The sequence below is a fragment of the Gavia stellata genome, chromosome 4 (assembly GCF_030936135.1).
Source record: "Gavia stellata isolate bGavSte3 chromosome 4, bGavSte3.hap2, whole genome shotgun sequence".
Taxonomy (NCBI): domain Eukaryota; kingdom Metazoa; phylum Chordata; class Aves; order Gaviiformes; family Gaviidae; genus Gavia; species Gavia stellata.
In genome coordinates this window covers 17,551,623-17,570,479 of record NC_082597.1, presented here as the reverse complement: position 1 = coordinate 17,570,479, position 18,857 = coordinate 17,551,623, and the positions used below count along the sequence as shown (strand labels likewise).

Here is an 18,857-nt window from a genome sequence, read left to right as displayed (position 1 = left end):
GTCACCTCCCATACACGCAGGGAGAGAATACAAAACTGTTTGTAACACATGCCCTGAATATAAAACTGGGAACCAAAGGCACAAGGGTGCCTCAAGCATGTTAACAGACTGTCGAAAAGAACAGCCCACTATCTTTTTTGCTGAGAGGGAAAAGAGTACCTTCTTTCTGACAGTATCTCAGGGGGAATCTACTGATTATTGAAGATGTGTTATTAGTGTATAAGCTTAAAATGGTCTTTTGGAGACATGCGAATCGTAAATTACAATGGTTGCTGTAATTTTATAACCTTGTCTCCCCAGGGTACTTTGGGAGAGACTGTGTTGATGTATGTAATTTGAACCCATGTGAGCATGTCTCCACGTGTGTGCACAAACCTAGTTCATCCCATGGCTACACGTGCGAATGTGGACAAAGCTACTATGGACAGTACTGCGAGAGCAAGTAAGAGAATTATTTTTGTTCTTGTTTTTTTGATCCTTCCAGGTGCCTCATCTCCTAAGGCAGCAGTCCTCCTGCTTACTTTTCTGCTTCGATTAGTATTTCTGTAACAATTTTAGTGTTCATAGTCGATGGTATTTGCAGGCTCCCTGCCCTTTGGCACTCCTGAGCTCTCTTCCCAGAGACCAGGCAAACTTCCATATTCTCGGGGCCCACTTTTCTTCAGCAGCAGCTCAGGCGCTAGACCAGTTGTCCTGTGTTACACAGCACTGGATCTGACCTGTACCTTGTAGTGGGCTTGGACTGAGTTTGCTCTGCGTCTCTCCTTCAGGTCCTCCATCACACACACAGAGCGATGCACCCAGTTAGGTGGCCTGTGGCCAGATAAAATGGCTTTGCAGTTTGGGTCTAGTCCCCGGGCTGGCAAAAAGCCATCTCTTCTGGACAGTCTGGGAAGCCTATGTCCTGTTGCTGTGTAGGGGAAACGTGCTGATTCCCTTGTCACCAGCTTCCTGGTCTCAGATAAGCATTTAGCAACCAACCTCCTCTTATCCCAGAGACGGCACTTTGATTTACTGTAATATGGGCCATTCATGATGTGCAAATGAAGTGCATTTGTCTGCCCATTTAGGAATAGCTCATGTGATGTTTCCTTCCCTTTGAAAACCACAAGCTGCTTCTTCCACATTTTGTTGTGTGGACTTGCAAATGTTGGCCGTGCTGTTGCCAGATTCATCTTTCATTCCTCTGGATTAGCGACGCAGAGACATTGTCCCTTGTGATTATCTGCTGACATCATGTCAAGTGCAGCATTGTGGTTTTTCATATTGTAAAGCACAGAAGAACAAACCTGGCAATTACCGTAAACAAAATTAGTTGTGGTCTTTGAAACAGAAGGCAAACAGCTTTTCTTTCCTAAAATGCGCAGCAAAGAGGGGATTCCTTGTGCATTATTCTGATCACAAACTCGGCAGTGTCAGCCTTCGGGCTATTGCTTGATGAAGACTTCCAGCTAGCAGAGACCCTGGTTGCTGCCCCAGCCCCTTCCCAGAGCTCTTCCTGCCAGCACTAGTGTTGGGGCATCTGTGGGACAACCTGCTCAGAAGCTCACCCAGAAGAAACAGAACCAGTGAAAACAAGGGTTATCCTTCAGCAGGGTTGGCTTTTGGATTGCTGCACAGCCTCCGACAAGCCGCACTGCTGCACTCATAGTCTGAATCATAGTCATGGTCTGAGTCAAAGCTGCCATCCTTCCCTCTTCCATGTCCCCAACCACATGTGTCCTCCTCCTCCCTTGTAGCAGACCAGGGCTTTCCAGACCCTGTGGTGCACTGGCTGAGAAAGCCAAGTTGGCTAAAAGTAGTGACTTTTCTTGATAGGGTGAGCTTGCCGCCAGCGTTGCACCTGAGCTGGTGTCCCCGCAGGTTGAACAAGCACTGCTGCCCACAGCAGGGCTGGGACAGGAACCCGGGGGGTTGGGGGATGGAATATAAAATGTTGTGGGGCTGTACCTCAAGACTTTTGTGGCGGTAGGTAAACCAGGGCACAGGCCCAGCACTGCCTGCAGTTGCCCGAGCTGTTGAAGTGCTAGCACAGCCTGGCACCGGCTTTCCAGCCTGCCCCAGCCAGCGCTTTCCCCAGCATGGCGCTGGGTCTGGTGGGACTGGGACTGTTTCCACTAAGCAGCATGGGCCCCATCACCCTCTCCCAGAGGAAAGAGCACTTTATTTGCTCATACAGATGTATACTCCTTACATAGAGGAGCTGGTCTTGAAAACATTTAGAGAAGCATTCCCTCGGGGGTTTTGTAGCACTGGTAGTCTTTATTTTCTTTTATTACAGTGTATATATATATTTATATATGTATTGATTGTTGGCTGCTGCAGTGAGATACATTACACTCTATAATCTGATGGAGTTGGGTGCAGATTTGGATCAAAGCTCTTTTTTCCCACCTTTTAAGAGGAAGCTTAAAAGAATTTTCTTTCAATTTGATTTTCTTTTATAGGACAGACCTGCCTTGTCCCAGAGGCTGGTGGGGAAATCCCATCTGTGGCCCATGTAATTGTAAGACTAGTAAAGGGTTTGATTCTGATTGCAACAAGACCAATGGAGAATGCCACTGCAAGGTAAGCAAAAGAAACCAGTCTTAAGTCAAAATTTCTTTGGTTTAAAAAGTAACTATACCACTAATAACTACAACAAGTGAATATATGCGACAAAATACACACAGTTGTGCGTTGTATCATATATATACGTGCACAGTGCAGTTAATCTTTACCTAAAACATTTTGCTGGCACCGCCCTTCACAAAATCATACTGTGCAGCTCTTATCTTATTTGCGTTTGGAAAGCAAAACTGAGAGGATGAAAGCCTGGCTCTGATCTCTCTGAAGTGCAGACTAGTTTATCGGGGGAGATCAGACCTGGGCATAGAGGAGTGCCGGTGGTGTTTTGTATATCACAAGTGAGTAATAGCCATGAAACAGCTCGAGCCAGCTGGGTGAAGCTCTCCCCTCCCTGTGCAATGGCCAGCAAAAGGCTTAGCAGCTGGAGAGAGGTAAATAATACGAGAGGCTAAATGCTTTCCTCAGTGACGGCTCTGTCGAGTTTAAGAGGCATTTGCCGTGGACAGGCAGGGACAGACGGGGATGCGGGAGGGGAGGCGACTCCCTCCTGAAGGTTTTACAAAGGACTTCTCACAATAGGTTTTACAATAGGCTTGAATGACACCAGAGGAGCTGTGCCTGTGCAGACCGGCAGCAGCAAATCTGGCCCTGTACTCCTTTCCAAACTGCCAGCAGGACACACAGCAACTGTTGCGTTAAATCGAGTCAGTGGGGTGCCAGCACCATGCTCTTGTGTAATCGCGTAACGCCTCAGATCAAAAGCATTTAAAGATGTGATTTGAATACGTGATCATTGGTTGCTCTCCACCCTGTACATGAAACATAAATGGACAGTGCAAGAAGTTTCCTTACTGGCTTGTTCATGCCATACAAGAGTGGAATTGCAAAGCAGAGAAAACTGCAAATCCTCCAAGAATACATTTGCTGGGCACTGGCAGTAAGTACATGAGAAGTAACGTGGGCCTTCCACACCCACTGCAAATGGTGGTCCAAACCCCGGGTCTCTGTGGCACAGGGCAGCCCAGCCATCCCCCCAGCGCTCAGCTCTGCCTCTCCATGTTGCTGGGGCTAACACAGCACTCTTCCCATAGCTATTGCGTTTCTGTTAATAGTAATATTATTATCCCATGCTTTGCAAAATTAACCCTTTTATGATGCACATGCTGCTAGAGGAGGATTTCAGAAACACAAACGATTTGGAATACAAGTCAAATACCTCGTGTCTATCGTTTTGGTTTTTTGTAGGCAAATTACTACAGGCCCCAGAGCAGTGACACCTGCTACCCCTGCGACTGCTTCCCGTCTGGCTCCCACACGCGCGCCTGCGACATGGAGACGGGACAGTGTCCTTGCAAACCTGGCGTCATAGGGCGGCAGTGCAACCGCTGCGACAACCCCTTTGCTGAAGTTACCGTGAAGGGCTGTGAAGGTACCTCCTGTCCAGCAAGCGCTGCTGACCTGCCGGGCTGTAGTTGCAGGATCAGAGCCACTAGCAGCGGGGAGATGGGGGATGCACAGCAGCGGGCATGCAGCTGCCTTCTGGGGTACACGTGAGCCCAAACAGGTGGCTCCAGCAAGGGCAGTGGGAGCTGCAGCGGCCTAAACATGCACCTCTCCTCCTAAGTCTGTGCCAATATGACTCATGGGGGCTGGGGAAAAAGAAAAAAGCTCATATTTCTTTAATTTTCATCAGATGGAAATATAACAAGCTTAGGGGGGGAGAGCAAAACACTAATCCCAATTTTACTTGAAACCCAAGTTCATCTGCTAGTGCAGCATTGTATTGCTGTGCTGCAGGTGAAGAGGCAGGCGAGAGCCCTCGCGCTTTCTGCCCTCAGAGGCTGTGCTGCGCACCTCATGCCCTCTGCCTTTCTTCCCAGTCTTGCACCTCCTGCCTTTCCTCTCACCCGCCCACCCTCCTTCTGTGATCAGCACAAAGCTGCTGCAACAACCATCTTGCCACAGTGTGTGGGTGAAATGAAGGGGAAACATTTTCCCACAATAAAGGAGCAGGCAGAGATAGGCAGAGCCAAAATCCAGAGCCCCATAATCATCCTGAGCTCTCCTCTGCCTGTACCTGTCTGCCCACACTGCTGGATAAGGAGCAGCTGATGGGTTACAGCTTGGAAGGCACTGCAGAGGGCAGGTATCCTGATGGGGCTTGGGAACTACAGGAAGGCTGAAATATCTCCTTGTTGTGATTTTTATCTTGTCAGAAAAATGGCATAATTTCTTTTTCTGTTTTCAGTAATTTATAATGGCTGTCCCAAAGCTTTCGAGGCTGGTATTTGGTGGCCACAGACCAAGTTTGGCCAGCCAGCTGCTGTGCCATGTCCTAAAGGATCAGTGGGTAAGTTCCCTGGGTAAAACATTAACTATTTTATCTACATGCCTGTTTGAGGGGGAAAAAAAGAACAAAAAAATGTGTATATAGGGAGTGGCATTGATTCATTGGGTCTAGAGATTACAGCATAGCTCATGCATATCACAAGCAGAAAAATTTAGCTAGCCAAAACTCAAGAACTGTTAAAATACATTTGGAGTAGTAGCAAAAAATAAATACAAAAGTGCAGCAGATAAACACTTATAAAAACCAGAAATGCTGTATCTGTGTTTTCAAAAAAACACAGTCCAATTTTCTGTTACCAAGCAATTCTTACATATGTAACTTTTAGTTTCTAGCAACTTGTACATGTTCTTTAGCAATACAGTTCCTTTGGGCAAAGATAAAATGAGGAAAATCATTTACGTGATGATTGCTTTACTAGTGTTGCAGGCTAATAAAGCTGAGAGTTAAAACAGAACTCGCGTTTTTCCACCCTACATCTTTTCTCTAATCCATAATTCAGATGGCTGAAAAACACATTTTATGAAGCGTGTGAGCTGTGTCATTTTGTACAGCAAGCAAATGGCAATCTGCTTTTTCACGCATGTCCCTGAAGATGTTTATCAGATTTTTGAAAACAGAGTTCACAATCTTCTCTGAAGACTGTTCTGTGTGAAAGGAAACCTGTGTCTCATTTCTGGGCCCGTTAACTCTCTGCTGCGAGTGCTCCTCAGGCTCAATGAGTTATAAATGGTTATGTGACTTCCCCAAATATTACTGGGGGGAGGTCACTGCCTGCAGGTGTGCAAAAGATTCGTGGTCAACCAAGCTCCTGTTCTGAGGATTTTAGGAGACAGAATTGATTTATTTTTTTTAAGTGAAGAATATATACATGTTGGCTGAAGTGTTTGTCACATGCAGCGTGCAAAGGTGCTAGCCTGTTTTGACATGAAGACATCATTTATCCAGGAGGTTTTCCTATATAGGCTATTGCACAGAAAGCTGAGCAGGGATGTGTTTTCAGAAGTATTTAGGAAGTGCACAGTCTTTCTCATATTTGGTATAAATAAATTGCTGAATTCATTTGAGAACATAGGGCAGCGAGGCTGAGAGCAGTAGGGCAGAATTTGAAGCTTGCCTAACTTTTCTCTAAAGCCTGAGGAAAACTATTCATGAAGATTAGTAGTCTTTAAGTTTTTTCAGACAGGAATCCCAGTTTGGAAAGTGAAATATGTGTGTAGTTCTAAGAAACTTGAAAATATAGGAAAATAGGAAATCTGCAAGTCCTAGGATATTTGTAATCTATGAATTCAAACATTATTTACCATTAACGCTTTGTTTCCTTCAGGAAACGCGGTTCGCCATTGTAACATTGAGAAGGGCTGGCTGCCTCCTGAGCTTTTCAACTGCACCACCAGCACTTTTGTGGATCTAAAAATCATGGTAAGCTGTGTTTTCTCATTTTTGCCTTTATTTTGTAAATGATCATCAATTCAGACTCCAGTTTTATATCCCTACACTTCATCTTTTGACCAAGTCCTTGAACCCCGTCGTTTCCCATCAGGATCCTTGTGCTTTTCTGGCCCTCAGTTACATTTTCCATTGAGTTGTCCTGTCAACCCTTTCTCAAGACAAACACCATTTTGATCAAACAACTCCTTTGTGCCAAAAATCCCTAAATGATGATTGTCTTTGTATCTAGAATGAAAAAAAAAATATACATCATTGGGTTTTTTCTTCTTTCTTGTCTCTGATTCAGAATGAGAAGTTACACCACAACGAGACCAAGCTGGATGGAGACAAAACCATACGGATTGTGAGAGTGCTGCAGAATGCCACCAAACACACACACAGCTTGTATGGCAATGATGTGAGGACAGCTTACCAGATGATGATCCGGGTCCTCCAATATGAGAGCCAGCAGCAAGGGTTTGACTTGGCAGCCACGAGGGACGTGGAATTCAATGAAGTAAGAGAGATACTATATACTGTGCTGAGCCTTTACAGTTCCCCTTAAAAGTTTCATGGCAATGGATAATTAAATTTTTCTTTGACCAAGGTGGAGCGAATATCATGTAATTGCTTCATCTGTTTCACAAATGAGTTAGTCTTCTCAATTTAGAATGGAAAGATGGTTATGCATGTGTGTATGCACACATATATGTGTGTAATACAAATATTGTAGAAATTGCTGTTATAATAAATATCATCACAGTAACAACCAAAAGCAAAAATCCCCAAATGAAAAAAATAATCAAGTTGATGTTTCATTCCTGGATAAAATAGCTTTGTGTAACATATTCAGTTTTGTTGGAAAACCTGCCTAATGTGATCATTTTCATTTAAATGTGCAGTGAACTACCTCTGAGCCAGTTACTGACTCTGAAGGTTTCTTATAATTCAGTTTGGAAACACTTGAGTCATGTTTATTAAAGAGTTGGTACATGGAAAGATGCTCCATACCGTATTGATATTTTACATGATACAGGCACATACAAAAATGCATGCCAGAGGGCTTCTGCTAGTCAGGGCATTCGTGGAAGACCCAGTTATTACCAAAGACCTGACCAGGTCTAGAGAACAAGCTGTAGCACCCTCCCTGTCTAGGGGAGACATGTAGTTGTGGTGGAAAAATGTGAGGTGTGGAGGAAGTTGGGAGTTTTCAGTGGTCTGAAAATGTGAAGGTTGGATAACCCATGTCAGGCTCATTCCCAGGTGTGCTGCGGGGTACTGCTGTCCACACTTGCCAATACTATTTCCAAGATCCCGACCATGGCACAGCACAGACTCCAAGCTAAAACAACCTGCTGGACCTGTGCTAGCAGAGCCCAGAGCTCGGGCACCAGCGTAGGGATGCTGGAAGAACCCACCATGGGCCAAGACTGGCCTCTGTGCTGGCTAAAGGTGGTCTGGCTCCCTTTGAGGGTGTGCTACACCCAGCTCACTGCTCACAGTACTCCAGAAGGACCAGCCAGGTCAGGCAGACTTTGGGATGAACTTGGAGACCCTGTGCAAGGCCAAGCTGCACCAGGAGAGGATGTCCCCGGGCAGGTGGGAGCAGTAGGAAATGTGACTGAGAAAATTCCTCAGTGTCTTGGGCTGTACAGTCAACAGAGAGTGGAGAACTTCTGAAACATTGAACATTTTAGACGCACCGGATTTTAAGAGATTCAGTTTTTCCTTTCCTAAGGAGACACTGTGCTGACAAACTTGCACCTGCGGGCTGTGGAGCGAATGAATTCCCCCATTCTGATCTTGAGAAGGAACTTCATTTTTAGCATGTTTTATTAAGTAAAAATAAGAACAATAAGCAAAAAAAGTGTTTTGGAAACCTCTGGTTTAATTTATTATTCTCTGCACTTGGCACTGAAACTCATACAGATGATGTTTTCAAGAACTCCCTAAATATTTTTAGGATAGGTCAGGGATTTGAAAACTAATCAGTAAAGCTCATGAGAAGAAGGAGGTAACATCCTAGGCTGAGGGAGCACAAGGGGAGAAGGAATTTATTTTCTTTTAATAGTCTCAGGTAGAAGCCTGAAAAATAGATAATAAAAAAACATAAATAACCTTCACAAACACCGAGGAGGCCTGGTACCAAGTACAACATGTGTCTCCTGCGTGCCTGGGGAACCATGTAGTGCCTCTCGCCCTAGATAAAGGTAGTGATACTGGCAGCCTCTGTTATCTCAGATACATGCTTGCAACCTCAGACAGTACTTAGAGAATATAGCATCTTCCCTGTCTGCTTCTAAATGAATATTTGCCTTGGAGATTTTAGAGCTTGAGATAATTAATTCCTACCATCATTTATGCAAATTTTACCTTAGTTAGGAATTAGGTTTTGACACAACAATTTAGTTCATATGTACACCAAGATGAAAAACTTCTTAGCACCTTTCCAATTTAAGCCATTTAACGCTCTCTTTTGGGGTCTTCTTCCATTCAGCCTGAAGGTCCCTTTGGATATTCTTATAAGAAAGGGCAGAAGGGGCAGGTCCTCAGATAGAACTTCCATTTTAGTACCATTTGTGAGTAACATAAAAATGGGAGGAGAACAACATAATTTAAGTTTCCTTATGTATCTTCAAGTTTATATATTCAAGTTAATATTCACTCTTGTCATTCTTCACAATGTAAGTTGTCCTAGTTATCCAAGAATCAACAAAGTAAAAAAAAAAAATCAAAAGAGAAAACGATATTGCTATCCGTAGCTTTCTTTTGATTTTTAACATATCAAATTATTTTTATTTCTCTGGGGGAGTTCTTCAGTGTACACACCAAGCAGTCTTCTTTTCTTGGCTCTCATCTCTCCAAGACAAAGAAATATGGTTAGGTTTTCCTTCTGCATTTTCTTGCTAAGTTTCCTGTCTTAAAGGGGAAAGAAAGCAGGCAGTTGTCTCATAGCCTCCAATTTTGGCTTACTTTGCTCATAAAAAGTTCGGAGGGATTTGCTTTATGTAACAAAAAAACCTCGGGGTGAGTAACTGGTGTGCATATTTTCATAAGGCTGCTGTAGAACATGCCTGCATTAAAGTTTTTCATTATACACTCACCTGAGGCAGTAATGCCAATCATTTTCAATATTCCTCACTTGAAACCCAGCATTTTGTTTGCCTCGTAATTTGGGCTTGTACTTTGTTTCTCAGAATATTATCAAAGTGGGTAGTGCTCTACTGGACCCCAGCAACAAGGAGCACTGGGAGCAAATTCAGCGAACGGAGGGTGGCACCGCTCACCTGCTCAGGCACTACGAGGAATATTTCAACAACGTAGCCCAGAACATGAAGAAAACCTACATGAGACCTTTTGTCATTGTTGCCACTAACATGAGTGAGTATCTGTGTTGAAAACTGCCATTTGGTATTAGAGCTTTAAAAATGTGCTAGATAGAGGTGCTAGCTATTTGTTTTAATACTACCCACTGAGAAACAACATACTTGGATTTTCTAATGTAACTAGTGCATTCTTTTCAAGTCAGATGAGCCTTGATCCATATCTCTAAGTTGCCACGGGCGCCTCCTGGGAGATGTCTGATCTGTTTTCTCTCTGGGCCATGCCACTGCTCCGTGTGGCATTTTGTTGCAGCCACAGTAGTGTACAGATGGTAGGAAGGACAAAGTTTGTATGTAAAGGTAACGCCTTTTGAGAACACCTAGTATAGTTGAACATAAGTAGATCACATTTTTGAAAGAATCACACCACCACCACCTGAAGAATTACTGCAGCACGAGAAAAAAACCCTACTATTGATCATATACCTCTGATTTTCACATGCTTTCCTACCCTGGAACCTATCCAGAAAATCATCTTCTGCAGAAATTCCTATGCTGAAGGGTATTTTCTCAGAATCATCCACCCAAGCCTTCAAATACCCTTCCAGCCTTGCAAAACCCATCATCAGAGCAAAATCCTTGGGGTCCAAAATACCCAGAATGGGTCTAAACTGAGAAGGAAACATTATACACAGATATTTTCCTCACCTACCGCAGTAAAAGCCTTCTCTAACAAGCAAATAGCAGTTCCTGCACTTGCAGGACTGTGATGTGCTTCACAGATGTCCCCATGCCACACGTGCAAGTGGAGCACAGCAACCACAGCCTGGCTGGCCTCTTTACCCATTTTCTCCCCTGCCCTCTCTATTTCATTTTCTCCCCAGGTACCAACAGTCTGAGCTGATCGGGTGTTGGTGATAGTCCTGCTCTGAGCAGGAGGTGAGACTGGGTTGGGTGGCCTTCAGAGGTCCCTCCCAAGCAGCATTGCTATCTGGTTTTTATTTCAGACCTGAAGAAGGGCTTATGTGCCTAAAAGCTTGTCTTACTTTCCCAACTATACCCGTTGGTATAAAAAGTGAATTTATGTTTGCCTACAAACGTTGTCCTGAGAGTGCTTCATGTCCACAGTCACAGGGGCATAAAAAGCAAAGGCACGAGACAGTCAGGCTACAAAGTTTATAAAGTCCTGCATCAGCTCCAGGGGGGGCGGATTATTGTTGAACTAAGCCAAACTGAAACACTTAGATTTCTGTTTAATAAACCAAAACCAAAATATTTCCTTTTGATTCAGGACTACCAGAATCAAAATATTTTTATCTTCCCACTCAGAAAAAAGTATGCACAGCATTTTAACCCAACTGAATTGAGATGAAAACAAAAACCAGAATTTCTTGCAGGTTGTAAATCGTGATTTTTTTTTTTTTTTACCAGCTCTTCCTGAGTAAAAAGGCGTGAGCTTGGGAGGGATGAGGCAACTCTGGCCTGAAAGGGGTCTGTTTTCTTTTGAACAGTTTTTCCAGGTGAACATGGTGTTAATGGAGTTTCCTAATGGCTCATCTGGGAGTTATTTAGAGACTAGGAAAGGAATGGGAATTTGCAGATCTTAACTTGGATATTTCTTCATATAGAAACTTGCAGTGGATCACAGCTTTTGGTATAGGGTTACCTCCAGGACTTCCAGCTTCTCACTTTTATTAGAACACCTAAATTGGCACTCAGTGACTTCTCTTAAATGGGAAAGTTCAAGCCAACTCGGCTGCTTTTAAATATTTTGGCAGTTAGACAACAGGCAGAGCTGATGAGGTGAGCCAGAGAGGAACTGCTAGTGTAGAGGAAGGAGAACTGGAGCACTAAGGAGTAGTCCCAGGTAAAATCCAGGTTATTTTCTTTGCTTATCTGACTTTGCAATTTAACAGATGCAGAAGAAGTATACTTCTGAAGCAGCAGATTTAGTCTTCCCTGCAAGAAGCAAGTCTGAAATTGGTACATGCCATTTCTATATATCCAGTGTTTGCGGTAGTGTTTTCCTAGTAGGAGATACTGTCTTATGAATTCCTTCCCACTGCCTATGCAAAATAAATTTGTAATTTGATAAATGTAACATAATGCGGAAGCGTAAGCTTTTAGTTTTCACTTAGAAGTATTGAGAGAAATTAGACTTGACTTTATATTTTGGGGTTTAAATTTCTTCTCTGCGTGGTGCAGATATTTTAAGTTTTCAATCGTGTTTCATTTTGTCGCAATATTGTATTTGAAAGCATTGAAGTTAATTTTATGGGAAACTTTTTTTCGCCCCAGTTATTGCTGTTGACATCTTTGACAAGTCTAATTTCACGGGAGCTAGAATACCACGATTTCATGAGATTAAAGAAGATTATCCAAAAGATCTGGAGTCATCTGTTGTCTTCCCTGATACTTTGTTCAGACCTTCAGACAGGAAAGGTAAAACCCTTCTGCTACTGTTTGGAGGGCAATTTTAACTAGCTCCCAAGGAGCGAGATTAATCCTCGCGAAGCAGCGTGGTACTAGGGTGAGAGCGGGGCAGCCGTCTACACAAGCGAACATTATTTAGGGATGGAGCAGCTGTGCATACTTCTGAGGCATTTTGCCTGCCGGCAGCGACGGGAAGCATGGGGGGCTGCGTAACTGGCTGTACCTGTCTGTCAGGTCTCATTCGTGGCCCCTCAAACTGCCCTGTCAATGCGGGAGAAACGCTCTGCCTCCGTTCCCACCGGGACGGGATGGGACGGCTGCCTGGAACCTGCAGCCCCATGGCCACCTTCCCCCAGTCCCTGCAGAGATGGCAGGGAGGCAGTGTGAGAGATGGAGAATCCAAGTCTGGGAGCAGGGCTGTTTTATCAGTATCTGACAGCAAATAAAAAGTCTTGAGATGCCCAGGGAGATGGATGATGAAGGAGAATACAAGGGCAAGTACCTGCTTCCCAGTGTCTCTGAAGTACCCAGAGATGGCTGAGAGGAACCACAAGTTACCTTGGGCAAGGGAAGAGAGAGATGGTAACCCAAAGTGCAATAATTGTACACGTACCATGGCTGAATGTCCTCCAAATGGAGAAATAGTAACACTTATGAAGATAACACATAATAATGAATAAGCTAATACATCTTTAGACTTTTTCCTCGGAAAATAGGACACCTGCTTGTATAACTTGTATCTTTTCTGTAAGGAAAAAGGGAATGTGAATTTTAAGGCATACTGCCAAAATTGAAAGCTCATTATATGACAGAATTAGTGGAGAGAAATCGCATGTGACCAGTTGTTGTATTTATAACACTAGCTTTGCCATATATAAAGGCACATGCAATTTAACAGCATGCATATTGTTTTAATGTTCTCCTTAAATCACGCACAGAGTTTTTATATACTTCTGGATCTGCTGGGTTAGAAATGGCCTATTTTCTAGCTAGTCTAAATGGCTATTCATGGTTCTGTGGTTATTTGATTAAAAATTTTATTAAAAAAGTCAAATATAACTCCAGGCTTACAACGCTAACATTATAACAACAGTAACATTTCTGTATCTTTACAAAATAAAATCACCGGTTTAAATGGTATCTCCAAAGTTGTGTGGAACTAATTTAATATTTGTTTTAATTCTATAGCAGTGCCTACAATGAAGCCTTCAAATCAAAAATTATCCTCTAAGGTGAACAGTGACACGCTAAGCCCTGAGAGTGCATTTACAAAGAGAAAGAAGCGACACCCAGATGACTCAACGCATCGTACTGTTGCCATGGTCATTATATACCGATCCCTGGGACACCTCCTGCCTGAAAACTATGATCCTGACCGAAGGAGCCTGAGGTGAAATTCAAACCTGTTTATGAATTGTGCAGATCCCTTCTTCCACTTGCTCTGAGTGTGTGGGGAAGGCAGAGCTGCTTTTATACTGACCAAATGTCATCTGTGCTGCAGTTGTCACCGCAGTACTGTCTCTTGTCCTCCTCTGGCACACTGTGGGGGAATAACCATGTTAGTAGTGCCAGCAGCTTTTGGAAACACAGCTGTGTGGAAGGCTGATGGTGTATCTACTTCATTTTCTGAGTGGAAGCTACTGGAAATCTTTTAGTTGCAGAACCTACCAAATCAATGCTTTTCATTTTAACTTTTAGATCATTTTGCAATTTTTCTCCTTCTGCAGATTGCCAAATCGCCCTATCATTAACACACCTGTAGTGAGCACAGCCATTCACAGTGACGGGGAGCTTCCTCCTAACCTGATGGAAAAGCCCATCATAGTCGAGTACGCTATGCTGGAAACGGAGGAGAGAACGAAGCCTGTCTGTGTCTTCTGGAATCACTCCATCACGTATGTATCCTGCTTGCTTTAGGGCTGTGTGTGGCAACTGTCTCAGTAGCAGAGAAGTTCCACTGAGGAAGATAATTCTGGAGGAGAACCCTTTTTACACAGTTTATTCAACTGACAACAGATTGCTGGTGGAATAGAACCATGTAATCACTTCCCACCATCCTGAGAAAAATTAAAATGATCATCATAACTCCTCAAACAAAGGATTAGCCATGCGGTTTCTAACAAACACAGTGCCATCATGTCTTTCTGCAGGGTTCATTTTCACCCAGCAATAACAAATCTCACAATTTCCTTCTCATGTATTTTTCCCACAGATGTATATCTGGACAGGCCTAGTCTGACTTCAGTGCCTGAATTCATGGCTCATCTGAGGTCCCTAAGTCAGGACTCTCATTGCCCCATGCCCCCTTTTAAGGAGGGCATCTCCAGGAGATGAGTCAGATCTTACATGGGCTGAATCTTTTCCTGTTATACTCCAGTGACTATGGGTAGAGTACATGGCAAGCAGGCACCCACCCTTGATGCCTCAGCCAGGGCCAGTGCAAAAAATTACAAACCCAAGTCTTCCTGTTGGTAAAAAGGAGGACTGAGGTTTTGCAGATAAAATTATATGAGTGGAGATTATAAATTTTTGAATCTCAAATTTTAGAATCAAAAGTCAACCCAAAGACAGTTGCACTGATAAGAAGCTACTTAGCTTTCATTCCATCAAGTATTGTGTATTTGCTTTCATTTGTTTTAGTGAAAAATTGGAGGGAAAGGAAATACCTTCTGTGGGACCTTAGACCTCTTCCAGTTGTTAGGAAGAAAGGAAGAAATCCCAATACATAAGCAGAACATAAGCAAGGAGTATTTGACTCTCTAGGAGGGAAGTGTGAGGGGAAAGATGAAATATTCTGAAAATGTCTCATTTAGGTCTTTTGTATTCAGTAAAGTTAAAGATACAGACATATTTTTCTTGAAAATGTGAAAAATGTTAAGAACCGTATACGCTCTTAAGTGTTTTGTTGGGTTTATGGCATTGCGGAAACAGCGCAGTCCTGTTGGAGATACTTCAAGACTGTGGACAAAACAAAAGCAAATGTGTTGAGAAATAACTACACTCTCTGCATGTTATGATTTCACAATATTTTAACTATTACATATATAATGTAATTTTCAACTGTAAAACCAGGTATATAGTGAGAGGATGATATTGTCTGCCCAGGGTAAGAGGAATAGCTGTTGCTTGTTTCCTAATGATCAAAAAACACTAGTAAACCTATGGAAAAATCCATTAAAAGGCAATATCCTATGCTGGAAATAAAAGAGCAAACTAACCTAGGAAATGTTTGCCTCCTAGTCAAAAGCTTTGGGAGATTATATCGTTGAAAGGATCGAAGAGGCAACAGAAATCTGTTATGTTAGCAATAATAAACTACTCTATTTGCCTGCATGTGAAGTAGTGTAATTGCTGCTGTGTACACATGATTCTGCCAGCTACGAGGGAATGGCAGGTCCTTTTTCATAAATTTTTAAACATCGTATGGGCTTGAATAACTCATTAGCTCTAAAGTGATTCATCTATTAGCTATTTGCTGGCAACTTCAATGGCATTGTTGTCTGTTGCATCTTCCTACAGCCACAGTTAAAAAGCAGCTCTTAAACTGGATGTAACAAAAGAGTTTTTTAAAAGTGAGTACTTTTCAAGAGAAAGTGGTATTAAAACTGTTTAACAAATATTTTATTGCTGAATGAAAAAAATCTCCTGTAATATCTAATTAAAAAACTCTTTCAGTAACGAGTATTTTTATTGCTTATTGACTTCAGAATAGAATAATTAATATTGGTACAAAATAATTTCTGAGGTCGCTGGAGTTGACCAAGGCTGAACAGGGAACAATTTTTAAGGGAGCAGTTTCTTCCCTATGTTAATACAAGAGATGTCCTGATAGAAAATATTATTTACTGTTTTTAACCTTTTCTTGTCTACTTTTTAGAGGAACACTATGATAAAATCATATTACTGCTGAAACATATTTCACATAAGAGTTTTACAAGCAGTGTCTAAATCCAGGGAAATAGACATGACTCAAAAATGTGTATCCCTGTGGGTTTTGTATTTTTTTACCTTTGTTATGGCCACTTTACTCTGTGCAATCACTTCCCTATATTGCTTGTGTGGTCACTGACCCAAAAGCAAAGGTGTTTTTCTTTTTTAAACTCAAAACAGATTGTTATAAAACCACAACATTTGGCCAGCAAAGCCAGGTGTCATGTCAGAAACAACTTCAACTGAAGGCTTTTTAAGTTGGTGATATTCTTTCAGGCAGGTGACAGCTATAAATATTTCTGTCTTGGAGCAAGAGCTGCAATAGCAGCAGGAGGTGAGGGGAGATCAGAGGACAGGTCTCAGAAATGCCTTTTTTTTCCCGCAGGATTGGTGGGACAGGTGCCTGGTCCTCCAGAGGATGTGAGCTGTTTTCCAGAAACCAGAGCCATATCGCTTGCCAATGCAACCATATAACCAGCTTTGCTGTCCTCATGGACATTTCGAAACGAGAGGTGGGTGATGCCAGACTCATGATTTTTGAGGGCTTTGGTTTTCAAGAGCTTTGATTCAGAGCTAGAGCTTGAGCTTTGAATGGGACTCAGAGCATCGTCAACAGATCACTTCCATGTTGCAGTGTGTCAGGAGCACGTTGCCCCGTGGCTGACAGCACCCACTGTTGGGTCTGCTGAAAGGAGCTTCGTACCTGGGTGGTGCACGGCATAGCCGGCGATGCAGAACTGTGCCAGACTGTGCTGCAGAGAGCCGTGCGGAGAAGGGAGTGAGACAAGGATTACAGACACATGGTAGTTGTGGCATCACTTGATATTAGGTCCATCTAGAATTACAATAGCAGGGACAATGACATAAACACCATAGGTTTTTTACCATCTCAGGATAGCCTCAACAGGGGCAGTCCAACATCAAATTCACAGTGATTCTTGCTTAACTCTCTGTTCCCTCTGGGTACTGCCTGTACACACCAAACATGTTGAGTGACTTAAAAGGTGGCATCATCCACTCCTGTTGGTCCTAAAGCAAATCTGTACGTTGGCTCAGTAGTAATGAAAACATTGACTTTCTGAGCAGTAGATTCAATTGTAGGAAAAGGAATGAAAATCTCCCAGAGGTCCTGTCAATTTGTCTTTCTACAGAATGGGGAGGTGCTTCCTCTGAAGATCGTCACTTACACAACCGTATCGATCTCACTAGTGGCTTTGCTGATCACCTTCATACTGCTGGTCCTGATCCGCACACTACGTTCCAACTTGCACAGTATCCACAAAAACCTAGTGGCTGCCCTTTTCTTCTCTGAGCTCGTCTTTCTTATTGGAATCAACCAGACTGAAAACCCGGTAAGAGTTACTCTGTGCTTATTGCTAGAGTTGTTGTCAAGCTTTAAATCAGGGGTTTCATACTGCGACTTTTACCTGCTCCCGTCTGTTTCACTTTCTCTTTTTTTTGACTTCTGCTTGGCCTCAACAGTCATTTGAAAAACATCAGACTTTTAATATATTCTTGTGTGTTTTACATGATTAATAGCAATGCAAAGAGATAGGACTATATCTTATTTTCAGAGAACAAATGACAGCAGACCTGTTGAAGGCTTACCCCAGGAACTGAACCCTGAATACTGATTTCTTCCTTCCTTTCCATCAGTATGTTTTCTGTCTTGCTTTGTCTGTTCAGTAGGAGGCTCTCCAGTTTCTCCTGCAGCAGGTACCTCACAAGCCCAAACAGCTCCTGGTGTTGACTGGTAGGTTGTCAACTATGTGTTGCTGTGCAGGTACTGATATGCATGTTGCACACCCACCATGGCCATTTTGGAGAAGCCACTTGCCAGGCATGGGACAGCTTGCTACATCCAAGAATCAGTAGGAAACCTGTCGCTTTGCTTTGTGCCTTCCAGCCACAGTGATTGTTGGCTTCAGCACATCATATCTGTTGCCAAAGCTTAGTGAAGGCACCTCCAGCATTGTGCATGTCAAGAAACGCAAGCTATGAATGGACTGAATATGAGATATACGCCACACATGAAGTGCGTATGTTCTGTACATAGGACCTCATTGCAACCTTAACAATGTAGCATTATATGTAGTATTGCTGCTAATTCTTAGTAGCACCCGTCTCAAAAGTCATGGGTACCATGCAGTCACGTAGGAGACAAGCAGGCAAGCGTTCCAGCACTGCCAAGATTCACAGTCACCTTTACCAGTCAGTAGACAGATGGGGGATGACATGCAATAAAAAGTATGTCCTTACAGATATGAAGAATATTCAAGATGTTAGCATAGGGATTATCTGAACACTCTGAAGAAAATTTATATTCTAGAAATCCTTTAATGTACAAGTTTCAATCTAAATTTTGAGAGGAAAGTACAATCTTGAGATGAAAACACACCAAAAAAAATAATTAACCACACTGATTCCACATTGTCCAAGCAGTAGAAATGGGAGAAAATGCCTACATTCAATAGGTATCATCACCGTTATGGTAATGACACCATTGTGCCTTACCACGTAGCCTCACTTACTATGTAACTTAAGCCTAAATTGTCACCTGGGATCCTGATACCCATTTGTGCCGCAACATGCATTTTAGAAAGTATCTGACTTTGACCTAGAGATTTGGTGTGATGGCAGAGTCCCTTACCTCTGTTAGTGTAAGGTGTCTTAGTGTCATATCCCAGTTAAACATGCTGTCAGATTTTGTCTAGTTTCAACTTCCAGTAACTGGGTGCTGTCAAGACCTTTTCCTAGTAAATTTGAGAGACCTCTTATAATAATTGTCTTCTCAGGAAGCCTCTGTTCAATAGTATTTCTTTTGG

General features: G+C 42.8%; 1 protein-coding gene across 1 annotated transcript in view; it reads left to right on the top strand.

Moving 5' to 3' along the window:
* The window catches only part of CELSR1 (cadherin EGF LAG seven-pass G-type receptor 1), a 168,427-nt gene that overhangs the window by 130,687 nt on the left and 18,883 nt on the right, over positions 1-18,857 (top strand). Inside the window, exons 13-24 of the mRNA XM_059816567.1 lie at positions 301-442; positions 2,448-2,568; positions 3,814-3,997; positions 4,817-4,918; positions 6,243-6,337; positions 6,654-6,863; positions 9,544-9,727; positions 11,968-12,111; positions 13,291-13,492; positions 13,830-13,997; positions 16,418-16,544; positions 17,184-17,384. Coding sequence (XP_059672550.1) covers positions 301-442; positions 2,448-2,568; positions 3,814-3,997; positions 4,817-4,918; positions 6,243-6,337; positions 6,654-6,863; positions 9,544-9,727; positions 11,968-12,111; positions 13,291-13,492; positions 13,830-13,997; positions 16,418-16,544; positions 17,184-17,384 — 1,880 coding nt within the window. The remainder of the gene's footprint in view (positions 1-300; positions 443-2,447; positions 2,569-3,813; positions 3,998-4,816; positions 4,919-6,242; positions 6,338-6,653; positions 6,864-9,543; positions 9,728-11,967; positions 12,112-13,290; positions 13,493-13,829; positions 13,998-16,417; positions 16,545-17,183; positions 17,385-18,857) is intronic.